The sequence below is a fragment of the Staurois parvus genome, unplaced genomic scaffold (genome assembly GCF_062004578.1).
Source record: "Staurois parvus isolate SC_StPar_1 unplaced genomic scaffold, SC_StPar_1.0 ptg000965l, whole genome shotgun sequence".
Taxonomy (NCBI): Eukaryota; Metazoa; Chordata; class Amphibia; order Anura; family Ranidae; genus Staurois; species Staurois parvus.
In genome coordinates this window covers 1,333,485-1,353,457 of record NW_028318761.1, presented here as the reverse complement: position 1 = coordinate 1,353,457, position 19,973 = coordinate 1,333,485, and the positions used below count along the sequence as shown (strand labels likewise).

Here is a 19,973-nt window from a genome sequence, read left to right as displayed (position 1 = left end):
AGCACAGACAGCCTTTGAGCAGCTAAAAAAGCAGTTCACTTCTGCTCCTGTATTACAACACCCAGAGCCAACACTTCCCTTCATCCTGGAGGTGGACACATCAGAGGTGGCTACAGGAGCCAAGGCCCAAACGCTCTGCTCCATCCGGTAGCTTTTTGCTTTAATAAACTAAGCCAAGCTGAAAGGCACTACGACGTAGGCAACAGGGAACGTTTGGCGATCAAAATTGCATTCAAAGAATGGAGGTACCTTTTGGAAGGAGCTAGTCACCCAATCATGATCTTCACAAATCATAATTATCTAGAATATTTAAGATCTGCCAAGCGCCTAAGATTACGGCAAGCTAGATGGACCCTATATTTCTCCAGGTTCAATTTTCACATCACCTACCGCCTCCTGATACCATCCTGTCGGCCCAACATTTTTTGTTGATCCAGCCCAGTCTGAAGCTTTTGATTGAACAGGCATCTGCACGGTGCGCCGAACCTGAGCAGAACTTGTTAAGAAGGCAGGATGGCTTTCTGTGGTACCAGGATAAGATCTTTGCACCCCATGAGGTAAGATCCCAAGTTTTCAAGACATTCCATGACCATCAACTGGCTGGTCACTTTGGAGCCCAAAAAAAATGGATCTGATCCAGCAATCATTTTGGTGGCCCAACTTAAGTCAGGACTGCAGAACTTATGTAAAATCCTGCACAGTATGTCTACGTAGCAAGGGAGACAAAGCCAAGGCATGGGGGTTGCTGAGGCCCCTATCCATTCCTAATCGTCCCTGGGAAATGATCACAATGGACTTTATTGTAGACTTGCCATCTTCTGAGGGGTTTGCTACCATCCTAGTAGTGATATATCGGCTATCCAAGATGACCCCTTTTTTGCTGCCAATGATAGGAACTCCGTTGGCGCCTGAGACGGCACATATCTTTATTAAGGAAATCGTTAGGCTACACGAACTGCCCAGCAATATCGTGTCTGACCGAGGGGTTCAATTTACCTCCAGGTTCTGGAGAGCCTTATGTAAAACTCTGAAAGTTGAACTCTGCCTATCATTGGCCTACCACCCTCAAAGTAATGGGCAAACAAACTGAACAAACTAACCAAACGTTGGAACAATATCTACAATGTTTCTCCGCCTTTTCCCAGGATGACTGGACATCTCTACTCCCATTAGCATAATTTGCATACAATAATTCCGTCCATTTCGCTACGAATCAGTCACAATTTTGGGCCAATTACGGATTCCACCCTTCTTGCCTGCTGGATACCATACTCAAAACCTCGGTGCCGTTCAGGACAAAATCAGCAGGATACAGGACAACTATTGAGCTCTCCAGGAATCCGTACAAAGATTGCAAACTGACTACAAAAGATACTATGACAAGAAATGGAGGGGAAATCCTTCTCTGAAGGTTGGAGACCAGGCTTGGTTATCAACAGCCAACCTAAAACTTCCATGCCCATCGTGGACGTTAATACCAAGATACATTGGGCCCTTTCAGATCAAACGAGTAACCAATCCAGTGGCATATGAGCTATCTCTTCCCGAATCATATGGGATTCACCCAGTCTTCCATGTTTTTCTGCTCAAGCCAGCAGTTCATGATCCATTTCCGGGAAGAGTGGAACCTCCTCCGCCACCAATAACAGTTGGGGAGGATGCAGAATACGAGATAGAATCAATACTGCACTGCAAGAAGTGAGGAAGGCAGATCCAGTACTTGATCAAATGGAAGGGGTACTCTCCTGAAGAAGGCTCCTGGGAACCAAAAGACAACATACTGTACATGCCCCCAGACTTCTCCAGGAGTTCTACTCCAAATATCCAGACAAGATGGCTCAAGTAGGCATCCGGAGGCTGCCCTTTAGGGGGGGCACTGTCAGGGCTCTGTCCTTGGCAGAGGTGTTAGGCGACCTGACACCCCTGCCAGTACCTTGCATGGCCGCAGAAGTTCACATCGGCTCAAATTTGGCAGCAAATAGACTTTATAAGGAAGCCCTGCACTACTCTCTTGCTCCCCAGTACCTTGTTCCTGTACTACTGTGATCTGTGATTTCCTGTTACTGACTCGGCTAGACCTGTCTTCTCTGCTTAAACCCTGACCTGACCTCGGCTTGGCTAATGGATATTCTCTCTTGCTCCTCTGTGTATGACCTTGGCTATCACATCTGACTATGTCTGTTCTGATCTCCACCTGGTACGGAACCTTGGCTTTGAACCGGCTATCCAGTAATCCTTTGTTCCCCGGAAGGGCTTCCATATCTCACACAGGTGCCACCTGTCTGCATCTCAGTGCATCAGTTGTGCTCCTGAGTGGACCACCAACAAGCACTCCTACAGGCAACCTGTGCCACTTTGGGCCTGACTCCTGCTGTCCCACTCTCAGGGGAGTCTGGAACTTAGCTGCAAGGGAAGCCCTCTCTCCATTGGCCTCTCACACCAGGTAAGTCACAACGGAGGAGAACGGACAAGTTCACTCCCTTCTTGTCCTGACCCAGAAGTGACGTTATGACAGATTTCCAGACCATCGAGGCCGGCAAAGAATGTAATGCGGTGCGATGTGCTCTACATTACATCCAATGGAGTACAGGGGAGACATTGGGGGTCTTTTAGACCCTGGATGTCCCAATAAAGAGAACCTGTCATCAAAAGTCATCTCATAGAGGACTTTGTCCCCTTAAGTAAAATGTGGTTTTTTTTAATTGTAAAGAAAGCTACACCCAAGTACATAACTTCTTCCCTTAAAAATTTTTGAGGCACCCCCACATATATGCACACCCAAATGTAAGAGCACACGCTGGAGCGCCTACATGTGATAACATTGATTGTGATACACGTTACATATCGCCGGTCACACCAGAATGAGAGGATAATTCTAGGAGCAGACCTCCTCCGTACTCTATACTGATGACCTAGAAGGGGCTATAAATGTGTCCCCTATAGATAATACCGGGACTAAAGGTTGTCACCATTTCAGCACACACAACTTAAGGTTTGACATGTTGGATATCTATTTACTCGCTGCAACCTCGGCTTTTATATTTTTACACATAAATGGGTCATTTATTGCTTTTTTGTGCCCTGAAATTAACTTAAGTGTATTTTTTAATGAAATTTGGCATTTCCTAGACTTTGTGATAATATTTTGTGACATAAAAAATTAGAACTATCACTATTTTATTCTCTAAAGTCTCTACTTTCAGAAAATCTATATTTTGGGGGTTTTGTGTCTTCAGGACTAAAATAATTTTTTAAACGTGCAAAAAATGCAAAAACGGCTCTGGGAGTGAAAGGAAGAAAGGATAAACAGGACACTCCCCTTTCCTGAGGAGCAGCCAATCAGTTCTCATTACACTGCAAGGTCCCTTCCCTCCCTGCTAGTCCCCGGGTGCGGTGCTGGAGACAGGCGGGGGAGGGGAGGAGGAGATAAACAGCGCAATGTTACACATATTAAATGTTTTAGTCCCTATAAAGCCTCTTTCATTTTTGAAACCCCAGATATTCCTAAAAGTGCCTCAGATTTATATACATTTTCTGTTACAAAGGAATGTTTTCTTCCTCCTGAGCAGCAATGTAAGGGGCTCTATGCTCCATACTCCTGACCCCGGCACTCCATCATTGTGTTGGCTGCATAGTGTAATGATTGCCCATTGGCTGCCTGTGTAGTGTCATCATTGCCCTTTGTAGGCCATGTATGGTCAGGATGGTCCTTGTCTTGTCTATTTATTGTCAGTGCTGTTTGTTTAGAGGACCATATTACTAGAATTTATCTCCACAATGAGGAGAATGTTCCGGCCCCGGAAGTGGGGGAATGTTCTGCCCCTGAAGGGGTTAATCTGGGTTCCCACACTATATATGTGTGTATCATCATCTGCTGGAGATAAAAGACGTCACAGTGACTATGGAGGAAGAGGACGGACATGACTATGGAGGAAGAGGACGGACGTGACTATGGAGGAAGAGGATGGACGTGACTATGGAGGAAGAGGACGGACATGACTATGGAGGAAGAGGACGGACGTGACGGTAGAGGAAGAGGACGGACGTGACGATGGAGGAAGAGGACCGACGTGACTGTGGAGGAAGAGGACAGCCGTGACTGTGGAGGAAGAGGACGGACGTGACTATGGAGGAAGAGGACGGACGTGACTATGGAGGAAGAGGACGGACGTGACCATGGAGGAAGAGGACGGACGTGACCATGGAGGAAGAGGACGGACATGACTATGGAGGGAGAGGACGGACATGACAATGGAGGAAGAGGACGGACGTGACTATGGAGGAAGAGGACGCACGTGACTATGGAGGAAGAGGGCAGACGTGACTATGGAGGAAGAGGGCGGACGTGACTATGGAGGAAGAGGACGGACATGACGGGGTTACTGGGTGTAAATAGGAAATAACATCTTATTACCTCCAATGCTGCCACTTCCACCAACGTCTCCTTTCTGCTTCCTGTCTGTACCTGACATCACTTCCTGTCTGTACCTGACATCACTTCCTGTCTGTCCCTGACATCCCTTCCTGTCTGTGCCTGACATCACTTCCTGTCTGTCCCTGACATCACTTCCTGTCTGCATTCCATAGAGACTTCCTGTCTGCATAGAAGTAAGATCATCACCTTGTGGAGTTCAGAGGAACTGCAGCCCCGAGATCCATCCCATAATCCCCCTTCCTGTATAATATGTACCTTACAGGGATACTACGGGAGATGAAACATTACTGAATAAAGGAAGAAGAAATAAATGTAACTCTTATGTAACCAACTGTTCAACAAACATCTCTTATTACATATAGAAAAGTCTTACAAACACAGAACACAAAATACAAATGTATAGCTAATGAGAGCGATCCCGCCAAACCTGATCCTTCTGGGGGGACAATGCAAAATATATATCAATCCACTCATAATGACATCATCTTCTGGGAGTGTCTGCACATCCATCCATTTCACACACATTTCATGTCTCAGCAGATCTCCTGCAGCCTATTAGCACCCATTTCCCTCTCTATGTCTCTGTGGATCTTCTGCAGGCTATTAGCACCCATTTCCTTCTCTATGTCTCAGATCTCCTGCAGCCTATTAGCACCCATTTTCTTCTCTATGCCTCAGTAGATCTCCTGCAGCCTATTAACGCCCATTTCCCTCTCTATGTCTCAGCAGATCTGCTGCAGCCTATTAACGCCCATTTCCCTCTCTATGTCTCAGCGGATCTCCTGCAGCCTATTATCTCCCATTTCCCTCTCTATGTCTCAGCAGATCTGCTGCAGCCTATTAACGCCCATTTTCCTTTCTATGTCTCAGCAGATCTCCTGCAGCCTATTATCTCCCATTTCCCTCTCTATGTTTCAGCAGATCTCCTGCAGCCTATTAGCTCCCATTTCCCTTTCTACGTCTCAGCAGATCTCCTGCAGCCTATTAGCTCCCATTTCCCTTTCTACGTCTCAGCGGATCTCCTGCAGCCTATTAGCACCCATTTCCCTCTCTATGTCTCGGCAGATCTCCTGCAGCCTATTAGCACCCATTTTCCTCTCTATGTCTCAGCAGATCTCCTGCAGCCTATTAGCACCCATTTCCCTCTCTACGTCTCAGCGGATCTCCTGCAGCCTATTAGCTCCCATTTCCCTCTCTATGTGTCAGCAGATCTCCTGCAGCCTATTAGCTCCCATTTCCCTTTCTGTGTTTCAGCAGATCTCCTGCAGCCTATTAGCACCCATTTCCCTCTCTATGTCTCAGCGGATCTCCTGCAGCCTATTAGCTCCCATTTCCCTTTCTATGTCTCAGCAGATCTCCTGCAGCCTATTAGCACCCATTTCCCTTTCTATGTCTCAGCAGATCTCCCGCAGCCTATTAGCACCCATTTCCCTCTCTATGTCTCAGCAGATCTCCTGCAGCCTATTAGCACCCATTTCCCTCTCTACGTCTCAGCGGATCTCCTGCAGCCTATTAGCACCCATTTCCCTCTCTATGTCTCAGCAGATCTCCTGCAGCCTATTAGCACCCATTTCCCTCTCTACGTCTCAGCGGATCTCCTGCAGCCTATTAGCTCCCATTTCCCTCTCTATGTGTCAGCAGATCTCCTGCAGCCTATTAGCACCCATTTCCCTTTCTGTGTTTCAGCAGATCTCCTGCAGCCTATTAGCACCCATTTCCCTCTCTATGTCTCAGCAGATCTCCTGCAGCCTATTAGCTCCCATTTCCTTCTCTATGTCTCGGCAGATCTCCTGCAGCCTATTAGCACCCATTTCCCTCTCTATGTCTCACCGGATCTCCTGCAGCCTATTACCACCAATTTCCCTCTCTATGTCTCAGCAGATCTCCTGCAGCCTATTAGCACCCATTTCCCTCTCTATGTCTCAGCAGATCTCCTGCAGCCTATTAGCACCCATTTCCCTCTCTATGTCTCAGCAGATCTCCTGCAGCCTATTAGCACCCATTTCCCTCTCTATGTCTCAGCAGATCTCCTGCAGTCTATTAGCACCCATTTCCCTCTCTATGTCTCAGCGGATCTCCTGCAGCCTGACTGCTCGGGGGACACATTTTGGCCCCTTTGATTTTGCAGTAAATGTGATTGCATTAGTCCCGTTGATTTTCGTATTTCCATGTAATAAAAGGTGTCACATGATGTCGGGTTCCCCTTTCTGTCCTCCCTGAGTGTGTATTTAGAGGCGGAGCTCCTGCTGGAATGGCGGTCGGAGGCGGAGTCTAGGAGGGAGACTGACAGAACCCGCAGCAGACTTGCAGGAGTGAGCGAGGAGGATCCGGTTCCTTTACCATCGGAGATGAGGAGAGTGTGAAGGATGTTTGTGACTCTGGGAGCTGAAAAGCTGGGAGTCCTATTGGTGTGGTGAGGGGGAAGCACTACTAGGGGGCGCCCTCACCATCCCGTGTACAAGAGGTGGAAGAAGGCGTGGCTACACTACAGCCGCCATGTTTAGAGGGCGGAGCACTTTCACACCTTATCAACTTTTCACTGATTGGTGGATTTTTGGAGTAAAATAAGTGGATTGAAGTAGATGCAAAGTGGAAGCGGTGGACTTGCAGAGAACACTATACTGAGCACACAATATTGTCTGTCTCCATGGATTTGCACAGGATTTGAGATGATTTCCTATAGCAGCAAATCTGATGAGATGAATGAAGTGGGTGTAAAGTGGAAGCAGTGGATGTGCAGGGAGCAGCATCTTGAGCACAAAGCACTTTATGTTGTGGATGATTTGCACACGGTTCAGTTTCCTTCATTTATTGATAAACCCCATAAGACCAATGAAGTGGGTGTAAAGTGGAAGCGGTGGATGTGCAGAGAATAGGATTTGGAGCCCCGAGCTCTTTATCTCTGAATGTCTCCACATATTTGTAGTGTATTTGTGATGATTTCTGTGCACACACAATAGGACAGCGCTGTGACACATAATGCTCTTCTAGATGACAGGGAATCCTTCCCTTTGTTACAGCAGCAGTCCGCTAGAAGGTTTTTGTAGGTTTGGAGTTGTTACACATAGCGCGGGTTTTATCCATTTATAGTGATGACATCATTGCCCAAATCTGGGGGTCACCAGCCATTTCCACCCTTTACTCCCAGCTGGGGTTATTATTATTATTATACAGGATTTATATAACGCCAACAGTCTGCGCAGCGCTGTACAATATAAGGGGGGCGGTAAAATTACAATACATTTCAGTACAGAAGGATTAGGAGGGCCCGGCTCGTGGAGCTTTCAATCTGAAGGAAGGGGGAGGGGATATAAAAGGTGTTAGCTGTGGGGGATGATCTGGTGGAGATGATTCAAGTACAGTTCTTAGGTGGGGGTGGGGTAGGCTTCCCTGAGGAAGTGAGTTTTCAAAGATCGCCTAAAGGCAGATAGGGTGAGGGGCTGACCATACATACAGTGGTAGGGAGTTCCATAGGATGGGAGAGGCTCTGGAGAAGTCCTGGAGTTGAGTGTAGGAGGAGGTGACAAGGGAGCTAGAGAGCAAGATGTCTTGGGAGGAGAGGAGCCAGTGATATCTGTGGATGAGGTTGGTGATGTAGCCGGGGCGGTGTTGTGGATGGTTTTGTATGCTGTGGTTAGTAATTTGAATTTTATATGTTGGGTTAGTGCAGGGGTAGGCAACCTGCGGCTCTCTAGCTGTTGTGGAACTACATTTCCCATGAGGCATTGTAACATTACAAAACTGACAGTTATAGCTATGACTTGCAGAGGCATGATGGAACTTGTAGTCCTTCAACAGCTGGAGAGCTGCAGGTTGCCTACCCCTGGGTTAGTGGAAGACAATGAAGGGATTGGCAGAGAGGGGTGGAGAACACTGAGCAGAGGCCAGTGAAGGGATTGGCAGAGAGGGGCAGCAGTCACTGATTGGTTGGTAAGGTGTATGAGTCTAGCGGCAGTCGCTGATCGGTTGGTAAGGTGTATGAGTCTAGCGGCAGTCACTGATCGGTTGGTTAGCTGTATGAGTCTAGAGGCAGTCCCTGATCGGTTAGTAAGGTGTATGAGTCTAGCGGCAGTCACTGATCGGTTGGTAAGGCGTATGAGTCTACCGGCAGTCACTGATCGGTTAGTAAGGTGTATGAGTCTAGCGGCAGTCGCTGATCGGTTGGTAAGGTGTATGAGTCTAGCAGCAGTCGCTGATCGGTTGGTAAGGTGGATGAGTCTAGCGGCAGTCGCTGATCAGTTGGTAAGGTGTATGAGCCTAGCAGCAGTCGCTGATCGGTTGGTAAGGTGGATGAGTCTAGCAGCAGTCGTTCATTGGTTGGTAAGGTGTATGAGTCTAGCGGCAGTCACTGATCGGTTGGTAAGGTGTATGAGTCTAGCGGCAGTCGCTGATTGGTTGGTAAGGCGTATGAGTCTAGCGGCAGTCGCTGATCGGTTGGTAAGGCGTATGAGTCTAGCAGCAGTCGCTGATCGGTTGGTAAGGTGTATGAGTCTAGCAGCAGTCGCTGATCGGTTGGTAAGGTGTATGAGTCTAGCAGCAGTCGCTGATCTGTTGGTAAGGTGTATGAGTCTAGCAGCAGTCGCTGATCGGTTGGTATGGTGTATGAGTCTAGCGGCAGTCGCTGATCGGTTGGTAAGGTGTATGACTCTAGCAGCAGTCGCTGATCGGTTGGTAAGGTGTATGAGTCTAGCAGCAGTCGCTGATCGGTTGGTATGGTGTATGAGTCTAGCGGCAGTCGCTGATCGGTTGGTAAGGTGTATGACTCTAGCAGCAGTCGCTGATCGGTTGGTAAGGTGTATGAGTCTAGCAGCAGTCGCTGATCTGTTGGTAAGGTGTATGAGTCTAGCAGCAGTCGCTGATCGGTTGGTAAGGTGTATGAGTCTAGCAGCAGTCGCTGATCAGTTGGTAAGGTGTATGAGTCTAGCAGCAGTCGCTGATCGGTTGGTAAGGTGTATGAGTCTAGCGGCAGTCGCTGATCTGTTGGTAAGGTGTATGAGTCTAGCAGCAGTCGCTGATCGGTTGGTATGGTGTATGAGTCTAGCGGCAGTCGCTGATCGGTTGGTAAGGTGTATGACTCTAGCAGCAGTCGCTGATCGGTTGGTAAGGTGTATGAGTCTAGCAGCAGTCGCTGATCGGTTGGTATGGTGTATGAGTCTAGCGGCAGTCGCTGATCGGTTGGTAAGGTGTATGACTCTAGCAGCAGTCGTTGATCGGTTGGTAAGGTGTATGAGTCTAGCGGCAGTCGCTGATCTGTTGGTAAGGTGTATGAGTCTAGCAGCAGTCGCTGATCGGTTGGTAAGGTGTATGAGTCTAGCGGCAGTCGCTGATCGGTTGGTAAGGTGTATGAGTCTAGCAGCAGTCGCTGATCGGTTGGTAAGGTGTATGAGTCTAGCAGCAGCAATCATAATAGACTGAAGGGGGATAGCCTGTGTAACGGTAGACCAGTGAGGAGGGAGTTGCAGTAATGGAGGTGGGATATAACCAAGGCATGGATAAGTTGTTTTGTGGTGTCATTGGTCAGGAAGGGGCAGACTTGGAAATGTTCCGGAGGTTGAGGTGGCAGGATTTAGCCAGTGAGTGGATGTGGGGCCCAAAGGAGAGGTCATAGTCTAGGATTACACCTAGCACCCTGGCATGAGGGGAAGGACCAATGGTTGGGTTGTTGATCTTGATGGTAAAGTCGCGAGCTGGGGATCGGAGGGAGGTAATATTACAGCTCGGTTTTGGAAAGATTGAGTCTAGGGTAGTGATGTGACATCCATACTGATATGTTGCTCAGTAGATTTGTGATACGGGAGGAGATTGAGGGGGTGAGCTGGGGAGTGGAGACATAGATCTGGGTGTCATCAGCATAGAGGTGGTATTGGAAGCCATGGGAGGTTATCAGTTGGCCCAGGGAGGAGGTATAGAGAGAGAAAAGGAGGGGCCCAAGGACAGAACCTTGGGGTACTCCAACAGAAAGAGGAACGGAGGAGGAGTTGTATGTGACACTGAAAGTGCGCTGAGAAAGGTAAGAGGAGAACCAGGAGAGAGCAGAGTCATGGAGGCCAATGGAGTGGAGTGTACTGAGGAGGAGCGGGTGGTGCACTGTGTCAATCTATAGTCACTGGATTCTGAAGAACAGCTTTACGGGTTCCTTGGAGGTCGGGCAACAGTTCCTGCAAAGCCATAGAAGTACGATTCAGACTTCTTCCCAGACTACATGCTAAAGGATTAACAGTTCTACTAACATTTATAGGGAACGTTGATCCCGGGAATATCTGATTGCCTCTTCGGGGATCAGGGAGGAATTTTTTTCCCCTGCAGGAGCAGATTGGATCGTGCTTTAATGGGTTTTTTTTTCCTTCCTCTAGATCAACTCTGGGTGTAGGAGTATATCTTTTTTTCTTTTAATGGTTGAACTGGATGGACTTTTGTCTTTTTTCAGCCAGACTAACTATGTAACTATGTTCCTGTGTTATATAATGGTAATGCTGGTCCTCCTACAATAGATCCAACTAAACTAGTGTATTCAGCTTTGGAAAGCAGTGTAATGTCTGATATACAATCTTCTGATCCAATCTCGGTCCTCCTTCTTGATCTTAGATCCTTCTCCATAGCTTTAGGATGCTCAGGCAATATCATACTCAGACGGCTCCAAGTACAAGGCCCTCCAGTAATATTCCTGGAATATATGAATATGTGGGATTTCCACAAGAAAACAACCATCCTAAAGGTAGTGTGACCTGCTGACTGTGGCTGGGCTGTGATAGAACATGATGACAGCTCATTGGGTTATGTACTGAACTACATGTTCTATTAGACGTACAGAAAATCCTGTCCTGAGGAGATCGGGTTGTGTGATGTGGGCCATATGGAAATCTGAGATCCCAACACCGGGGAATCCCTTCAGAATCACATGTCATATTGTAACACATCTCCTGGGGGAACATTCAACGTTTTCATACCAGTCATATATTCCCAGCCTTTATATGGACCTGGACAGTTCTGACAGTCCTCATACAATGACATAGATGGTCCATCATCCATTCTTACATCAGTATCATTAGTCATTACTCTGAAAATGTCCAACAAAACCGAGGTTGGGGTGGGAATGGCCATCAAACACGTAGCTAAATGATCGGCAGCATCTCTGACAGATGGAAATTGGGAACATTCATCACTCTCCTTGCCATATGAACCCAGACATTCTCTGGTTGATTTAACAGTTTATGTGGATGTCTGTGTTGGGGCAAGGGGTCAGTCTTATGGGACTGCAACATCCCCCCTGGTAAGGTGCCCCCCATGTTGTGGACATGTGGCCTGGTATGGATCAGGAGGGGGGGGCACACTACAGCCCCCCTCTGCACTCTGTATGGTGGGCTGTATATGATATACTGCTGACCCCCGCACTCTGCGCCGTTATTGAAGGGTGTGAGGTGTCACCGAGGAGCAATGTTCTAGATTGAAGTTTGCCGTCATTGCACCGACACACACAATAGTTTTTGTTCAATAAATGTTTTATTATAATTTTACATTTAACAAGATTGAAGCATAAAAATCAGGAAATAGTAAAGGAAGAAATCCGATTGGTCAGGAAGATCCCTTGTCTGGAATGTGGGGGCGGAGTCATTATTATTGGTGTACAATACAATACACAACGTGTTCCATTATTATAACAAAGTATTGTAGAAAAGATCCCAACATAGAAAATGGGGGAAAGGAGGAAATAAAGGCGGATATGAAGGGGAATCTGTGTACGGGGAACACCTTAACAATCACCACCATTTTATTCTCCAGGGCCTCTGATGTCACAGAATAGATGTTTGGGGGTTTATCTCATCTTCAGGACCAAAATCTGCATTTTCCCATGTGTGCAAAATCATGCAGAAACAGCTCTGGCAGTGAGAGGGTTAATGTGGGCTAGATGGGATCCCTCTGCTGGGGTGACATTAGAGCTCCCCCTAGCTGCAGCCTGGTAATAACATTGCTGGGAGGTCTATTCATTTCTCTGCTCCATACTTCCCGTCTTTATAGAAACGTCTCCTGACATTTGGGGGTCTACTCATAGAATGTTTGTATAGCAATTCCCTCAGTGAGAGTTCATGTCCATTCCTCCTGTGTGAATGGGGGAACCAATGTTATTAGGATCACATCTGAGCTGCTGGAATGTCTTCCATTGATGGAAAATACATTGAAAACTTCTTCTCCTGCCATCAATGGCCGACCCGGTCCCACACTTCATCCATGTCTTTGGGGACCTCTGATCTCCTTATGAACTGTTTCTTCCATGATGAAGATCAGCCATGGAGTATATCTGAGGTGTATATCAGGGTGTGCTTCTTCCCCACATGAGAGCTGGGATGTCCAGCAACATTCATCTAGAAGACATTTCCCACACTCAGTGCACTAATACACCTCCAGGGTTGTGTGGGACCCCTGATGTACAGGAAGACAGGACTTCAGTGAGGAACATTTCCCTCTCAGGGCAGGAAAGTGGCTTCTTCCTGTGTGACATCTCTGATGAATGCAAAGATTTGACTTCACTGAAAAACATTTCCCGCACTCAAGACAGGAACACGGATATCTTCCATGTGAGATCTCTGATGTCTGTTAAGATTGGACTTCTGTGAAAAACATTTCCCGCACTCATGACAGGAATACGGCTTTTCCCCCTTGTGAGATCTCTGATGACTGGAAAGATGAGACTTCTGTGAAAAACATTTCCCACACTCTGGACAGGAATATGGCTTCTCCCCCGTGTGATATCTCTGATGTTTGTAAAGATCGGACTTTCGTGAAAAGCATTTCCCGCACTCAAGACAGGAATATGGCTTCTCTCCTGTGTGAGTTATTTTATGCACATTAAGATGGGATTTAAAATGGAAACCCTTCCCGCATTCAGGACAGGAATATGGCTTTTCTCCTGTGTGAGATCTTTTATGTACATTAAGATGGAATTTAGAAAAGAAAATCTTCCCACACTCAGTACAGGAGAACCTCTTCCCTGTTGGAAGGCCGGCCCGGTCCCGCACAGTCTGAGGTTCCTCAGGATACGAGGAATCCGATGGTCCATCTACACTGGGTGGTGCCGGATGGACATTGGAGGGAGCCGGGTTTTCTCCTGGACTATACTGTGTAAAGTCCTCATCTTCTACTTTCCAGTCTGGAGACAAAGTGAGACAATCCTCGGGGGTTTTCCTCATCTCCCGGCCATGGACTAAAATACAAAGACAAAGAGGATTACTAGACAGGAGCTGATTGTTTTCCCAAACCAGGACTCCACCCACATCAGGCAGCTTGGTCTCTGAGCTTACAATTCCACCCTCAAGGGAACAAGGAAATGGCTCCTCTGATCTCCTACCAGGTCATTTCTTTATTCATGGACCTTAGTCAGAGAGTGAGGAAACAACCAGAACTGTCTTTTATAGGAGGGACAGTGATGAGGGGATTATAGGACGAGGGTCCCCACCCCCTCTATCACTCATCGCCATCTTCCCAACACAAGAAGTACTGCACTTCCTTATTTAGTCCATGATTTAGTCATGAAGAACAGCGGGGCTGAGCCCCACCAGAGGTCAGAGAGTGAGAATGGGGGGAGAACAACCAAGATGAAGACTGGACTGATCCTGAAGACCACCATCATTGGGGTATTGACTCCTCCCTCATTATCACTTTCTGTTTAAGGGTCCAAAGTTGGAGGATGTTATCACATTATTATCACCATGTAAAAGTCTGTGCTCCAATCACATCATCCGATATAAAATGTCCAGCTGGGAGGAAATGGGGGGAACATGAGAGAATCCATATTATGTGTATATATAGCAGTGGGGGGAAAGCAGGAGTCTGGAGTATGAAATGTACAACATAGAGTATATAGTGCAGGGGTCAGGACTATGTAATGTACAACATAGAGTATATAGTGCAGGGGTCAGGAGTATGTAATGTACAACATAGAGTATATAGTGCAGGGGTCAGGAGTATGTAATGTACAACATAGAGTATATAGTGCAGGGGTCAGGAGTATGTAATGTACAACAAAGTATATAGTGCAGGGGTCAGGAGTATGTAGTGTACAACAGAGTATATAGTGCAGGGGTCAGGAGTATGTAATGTACAACAGAGTATATAGTGCAGGGGTCAGGAGTATGTAATGTACAACATAGAGTATATGGTGCAGGGGTCAGGAGTATGTAATGTACAACATAGAGTATATAGTGCAGGGGTCAGGTGTATGTAATGTACAACATAGAGTATATAGTGCAGGGGTCAGGTGTATGTAATGTACAACATAGAGTATATAGTGCAGGGGTCAGGAGTATGTAATGTACAACATAGAGTATATAGTGCAGGGGTCAGGAGTATGTAATGTACAACATAGAGTATATAGTGCAGGGGTCAGGAGTATGTAATGTACAACAGAGAGTATATCGTGTATTTAGTGTTCATGACCCACCTGTGCTGATCTCTGTAGGAGTGTCCTCCTCTATAAATGTCCCCGTTATTCCATCCTCCTCCATAGACTGCTGATCATCCCTCACATACGCCTCTTCTTCTTCTGCTTTTATCTCAACTTTTATATTTATCAGATCTTCACCCTAAACCAAGAAAATTAGAAATTTCACATAATATATAAATATAAGCTCACATGAAAAATACAAATATTATCTCCACAAGTCCATGTTCTAGATGCTCCATCCCACCAACCTTGTAATAGTGAGGGATGGTGTGATCTTCCTGTGTGGAATCCCGGGAATACAGAGGACGGGGACATCTCTCTGGTGGGTTCCTGGTATTAGGTGGCTCCATCATATCCTTGTGTCCTTCTGAAAACTCCTCCATCACTCCATACTCCTCATCCTCCTCTTTATACTCTTCTTTAACATCAATATTATCATCCCCGAGGATTCCACTCTGAAAGATATAATAAAACATTCATTGTAACAAACATGCTGTGTATAAATCACAACTACCAATAATTGTCATCATCTACCTGATGATGGTGAGGGATGGTGTGACCTTCCTGTGTGGAATCCCGGGAATACAGAGGACGGGAACATCTCTCTGGTGGGTTCCTGTAGCTGGATGACTCCACCATGGTGTCCTGGTACAGATCTTTGTGTTCTTTTAGAAGCTCTGACTCCTCCATCCCCCCCATCCTCATCCTCCTCCTCTTTCATCTCTCCTTTAACCTCAACTTTAGGATCTCTCAGGTCTCCACTCTGAATATATAATAAAAATGACATCAATGGTAACAATGCAGATAATGTACAGATCCTAATGATACTGATAATGATCAGTGATTGGATAATGTCCCAGAATTCCCGGCACCGCTCACCTCTCCTGTCAGCAGCTCCATCATCTTCTTGGTGACTTCTAGAATCTTCTGCATGTTGTGTCTCTCAGGGTTTAGGGAGTCACATGGAGGCACTGTGATGGTCATATGATCACCTGACTTCAGAAGAGGAAATCTCTGTATTGGGGAACCAATAGGAATATCATGTTAGAATCCCAGAATCCTCCTCACCTCTCCGGTCAGGTCTGTGTTTATTAATAGAGATAAGAGTGATGTCATGTGACCTCCCAGAATCCTCCTCACCTCTCCGGTCAGGTCTGTGTTTTATTAATAGAGATGAGAGTGATGTCATGTGACCTCCCAGAATCCTCCTCACCTCTCCGGTCAGGTCTGTGTTTTAATAATAGAGATGAGAGTGATGTCATGTGACATCCCAGAATCCTCCTCACCTCTCCGGTCAGGTCTGTGTTTTATTAATAGAGATAAGAGTGATGTCATGTGACCTCCCAGAATGCTCCTCACCTCTCCAGTCAGCAGGTAGATGATCTCCAGGGTGAGGTTTAGTATCTTCTCAGTCATGTGACTCCGGTCCTCCTCCATCCTCATTGGTGCCATCATGTGATCTATACAGGTCTCCTTGTAGACGGATAACTTTGGGAAATGAAAGTAAGAATGATTTGGATGGTATTGGTTACACAATAATAGGATGTGGATGTGAGGGGGGAATAGGAGGGTTGCTGGACATTGAAGAACTACTCCCCCCATGGGAAGACATTTTGTTTGGGCTGTTTAGTGTTTACTACAATTTTGAGGTCCGGGGACCCTTTTCTCTGTTGGGTTTGTTTGGTCTCTGAACTGGTTTGATGAGTATTAGATCTGCAGACAATGAATGATAAATCTGATCCTTCCTATGACTAGTTTGCTCTGAGGCAGTGCTGTGAGGTCAATGTCGGCTCATCATGCAGGGATGGTCACTTTACATCACCCGACGCCCGGGACATGTAGTTCTGGGGGCCGGGCAAGTATTGTTTTTAATCTTTATCCCTGCTGAGGGCAAGCCTCAGGGCTCTCCTTTCAGGTGCCAGCCTCTGCCACCCCGTGTGTGTGAACCTCTCCTGTACCTACTATGCTTCTCTGGCTCTGCTTGCCCATCTGTGGGCACAGTTCATCTGGTGCCGGAGGGTAGAGGGGACAGATGTCAGGGCTCTGTCCTTGGCAGAGGTGTTAGGAGACCTGGCACCCCTGCCAATACCTTGCATGGCTGCAGAAGTTCACATTGGCTCAAATTTGGTGGCGAACGGCCTTTATAAGGAAGCCCTGCACTACTCTCAAGTGCTGGTTGATCTTTGGCTCCCCAGTACCTTGTTCCTGTTCTACTGTTATTTCCTGTTCCTGTGCTACTGTGATCTTTGATTTCCTGTTACTGACTCGGCTTGCTCCTGGACCTGTCTTCTCTGCTTAAACCCTGACCTGACCTCGGCTGGCTAACAGATATTCTCTCTTGCTCCTCTGTGTATGACCTCGGCTATCCCATCTGACTACGTCTGTTCTGATCTCCACCCAGTCGCAGACCTTGGCTTTCAACCGGCTATCCAGTAATCCTGTTCCCCGGAAGGGCTTTCATACCTCACACAGGCACCACCTGTCTGCAGACCTCATCTCAGTGCATCAGCTGTGCTCCTGGGTGGACCACCAACAAGCACTCCTACAGGTGACCTGTGCCACTTTGGTCCTGACTCCTGCTGTCCCAATCTCAGGGGAGTCTGGAACTTAGCCGCAAGGGAAGCCCTCTCTCCATTGGCATCTCTCACCAGGTACGTGACAGTATCAATCAGCCATTATGTCTGAGGCCGAGAGAGGTGCTTCCACATTAGAGGCCCTGTGCCAACAGATGACGGCACTTACGCAAGTGGTCAAGGATCTGCAGGAGGAATATTTTCAGCTGGAGGGACATCTTCATTCGCTCACTACTGCTACGACTTCTGCAGACCAGAATCCATTGCCTAGTCCTATCCCTACAGTGGCACTAGCCAGTTCGCTTTCCACTGTTACACCCGCTGTGGTACTACTCAGGGTTACCATTCCGGATTGCTTCCTGGGGACCGACGTAAATTCCGAGCCTTCAAGAATGCTTGTGAGTTGTATTTTGCACTGCAACCCAGGACCTTCTCACTTGAGGCAGTTAAAGTGGGGTTCATCATTTCTCTCATATCTGACGAACCTCAATCATGGGCACACAGCTTACTGGAACAAAAAGAACCAGCGCTAAACTCAGTGATCACATTCTTTGAAGCCATGGCAGCTCTTTATGATGACCCCCAGAGGACCTCTACTGCTGAATCCACCCTTCATGCTCTACAACAAGGCCGACGGCATGTGGAGGACTACATTGTGGAATTCTGCAAATGGTCCGCCAATACCGGGTTGAATGACGCAGCCCTAAAATACCAGTTCCATCTAGGTCTGTCTGAGTCCCTCAAGGACGAATTAGCTAGGGTGGAGGCTCCCTCCTCCTTGGAGAATCTAATTCAACTCGCTACCTAATTGGATCAACGGCTACAGGAGAGACATTCTGAACATACCCAGACCCTTTGCCAAGGGTTTTGCCAAGGGTTCCAAGACCAGTGGATTCTGTCCCTATTTCTCCGCCTATCAGCACTCCTGAAGTAAAACCCATGCAAATTGGCCTTCTCTGACCTGCCTTATCTCCAGAGGAAAGATTACGCAGACGGCAAGGCAACCTATGCCTTTACTGCGGGGCTGTCATGGATCCACACCGCACACACATGCCCACGGCGCCTAGCTAACCGAGGTATGCACGTCCGGCCGTGACTTGGGGTAAAGAGGGATGAGGGGGTCTTACTTTGAGCATATAAGACTGGCCATGATACGCATTCACAGCCCGCACTGCATCTGGCCACTACTAGAGGGAGACTCCACTCCAACTGGCTGACCACACACAGGCAGATACAAATCTTATATACAATCTGGTGCAATCTAAGGGTTGGGGAGCAGTCTAGCAATTGGCAAACACTTCTAGCATTCCTCCAGCTATCCTACAAGCTAGAACCCCGGAGTGAATGACGATTCCACTGTCCACACCCCCCCACACCAGTCACACAACAAACGGTAGCTTGCCACCATCCAACAGTTTGTCGGCAGACTGGTCTGCTGGGCCACCACACACACACAGATCTCTGTCTGGCAGATCTGCTACTTTACAATCTGCATGCAATTTGCCAACACACAGTGCAATTGCATACAGATTGGCAATGAACTTAGACCGAGCATATATAGACACTGTAATACAATAATCTCTCTGGAGATATGAGCCGGAGCTTAAGTATCCAGAAGTCACTTATTAACTTTATGATTTAATATCCTGAAAGTGAGCTGTGCATAGAATATGTACAAAGTATAAAATGTTACAAATAATACAGAAAATACAAAAAGACACACAATTGGCTATTGACTATAAAATAAAAGGGAATAAAAACAGAAATAAAACTTTTGCTAAGAGTTATCCTGTGACTGGAGCAAGTTAGAGAAAGTCCGCGATTCGCCAGTAAAATAGAAATGGCTCTGTACGAATCACCCCGTCCATATCTCAGGGTCCTCAATTTATTGAAATATGGACATAGGCTGGACATTAGCCCTTGGCCAATCAACCCTATACCAGCCCACAGGACGTTCTGGGTACTGAAGTACCCAAAGTCGATTGGACCAGGAACGGTTTGAATCACCAAGTCAGGGATAGAATTTCCGACACCAGCACATCAATCTGATCGCGACAGTACCAATCACTGTTCAGCTGTTGCAATCAGGTGCCATATAACTGTTTTCTGCATTTCTCTGGGATTCTACAGAGGCTATAAATACAGTTTTACATGCAGATGTAGCTTACAGTGTGTCCAATCAGAAGGAAGTATTTTCATCTCTCTGCAACTAATATTGTATCTTTTATGAGAGATTAAATATATTCCTCTGATCTGTGGATATAAATCACAGCTAGCAGACAAAGTGGAGCCCTCTCCTGGTCTCCTGCTGCTTCCCGAAGCTGAAATGGTTGGAGCTCTTCTTTTAGATTTCAAGAAGGTGGCAATCTCTGGCTACATAGGTGACAACGTTTTATTGACATGCTCTGTCCTTTCAGATGCTAATTGGTGAACATATGTCTCTGACTGAATTCGGAACACTTATCTTTAATAACATGGACTGAAACTAAATTTACAATGACATATTGCTACTGATCACATCTCAACT

At 46.9% G+C, this 19,973-nt stretch overlaps 2 protein-coding genes across 2 annotated transcripts in view; one reads left to right on the top strand and one right to left on the bottom strand.

The window, feature by feature from the left end:
- LOC149441634 (uncharacterized) overlaps positions 1-19,973 on the top strand; it is a 64,952-nt gene that overhangs the window by 24,928 nt on the left and 20,051 nt on the right. The gene's annotated exons all lie outside the window — the stretch shown is intronic.
- LOC149441636 (uncharacterized) lies at positions 11,923-15,571 on the bottom strand. The gene is made up of 4 exons (XM_089657097.1): positions 15,408-15,571; positions 15,122-15,328; positions 14,871-15,012; positions 11,923-13,634 (listed from the first exon to the last, which is right to left on the bottom strand). Exons 1-4 carry the CDS (start codon positions 15,561-15,563, stop codon positions 12,958-12,960), a joined length of 1,182 nt encoding a protein of 393 aa, XP_089513223.1. The 5' UTR covers positions 15,564-15,571; the 3' UTR covers positions 11,923-12,957.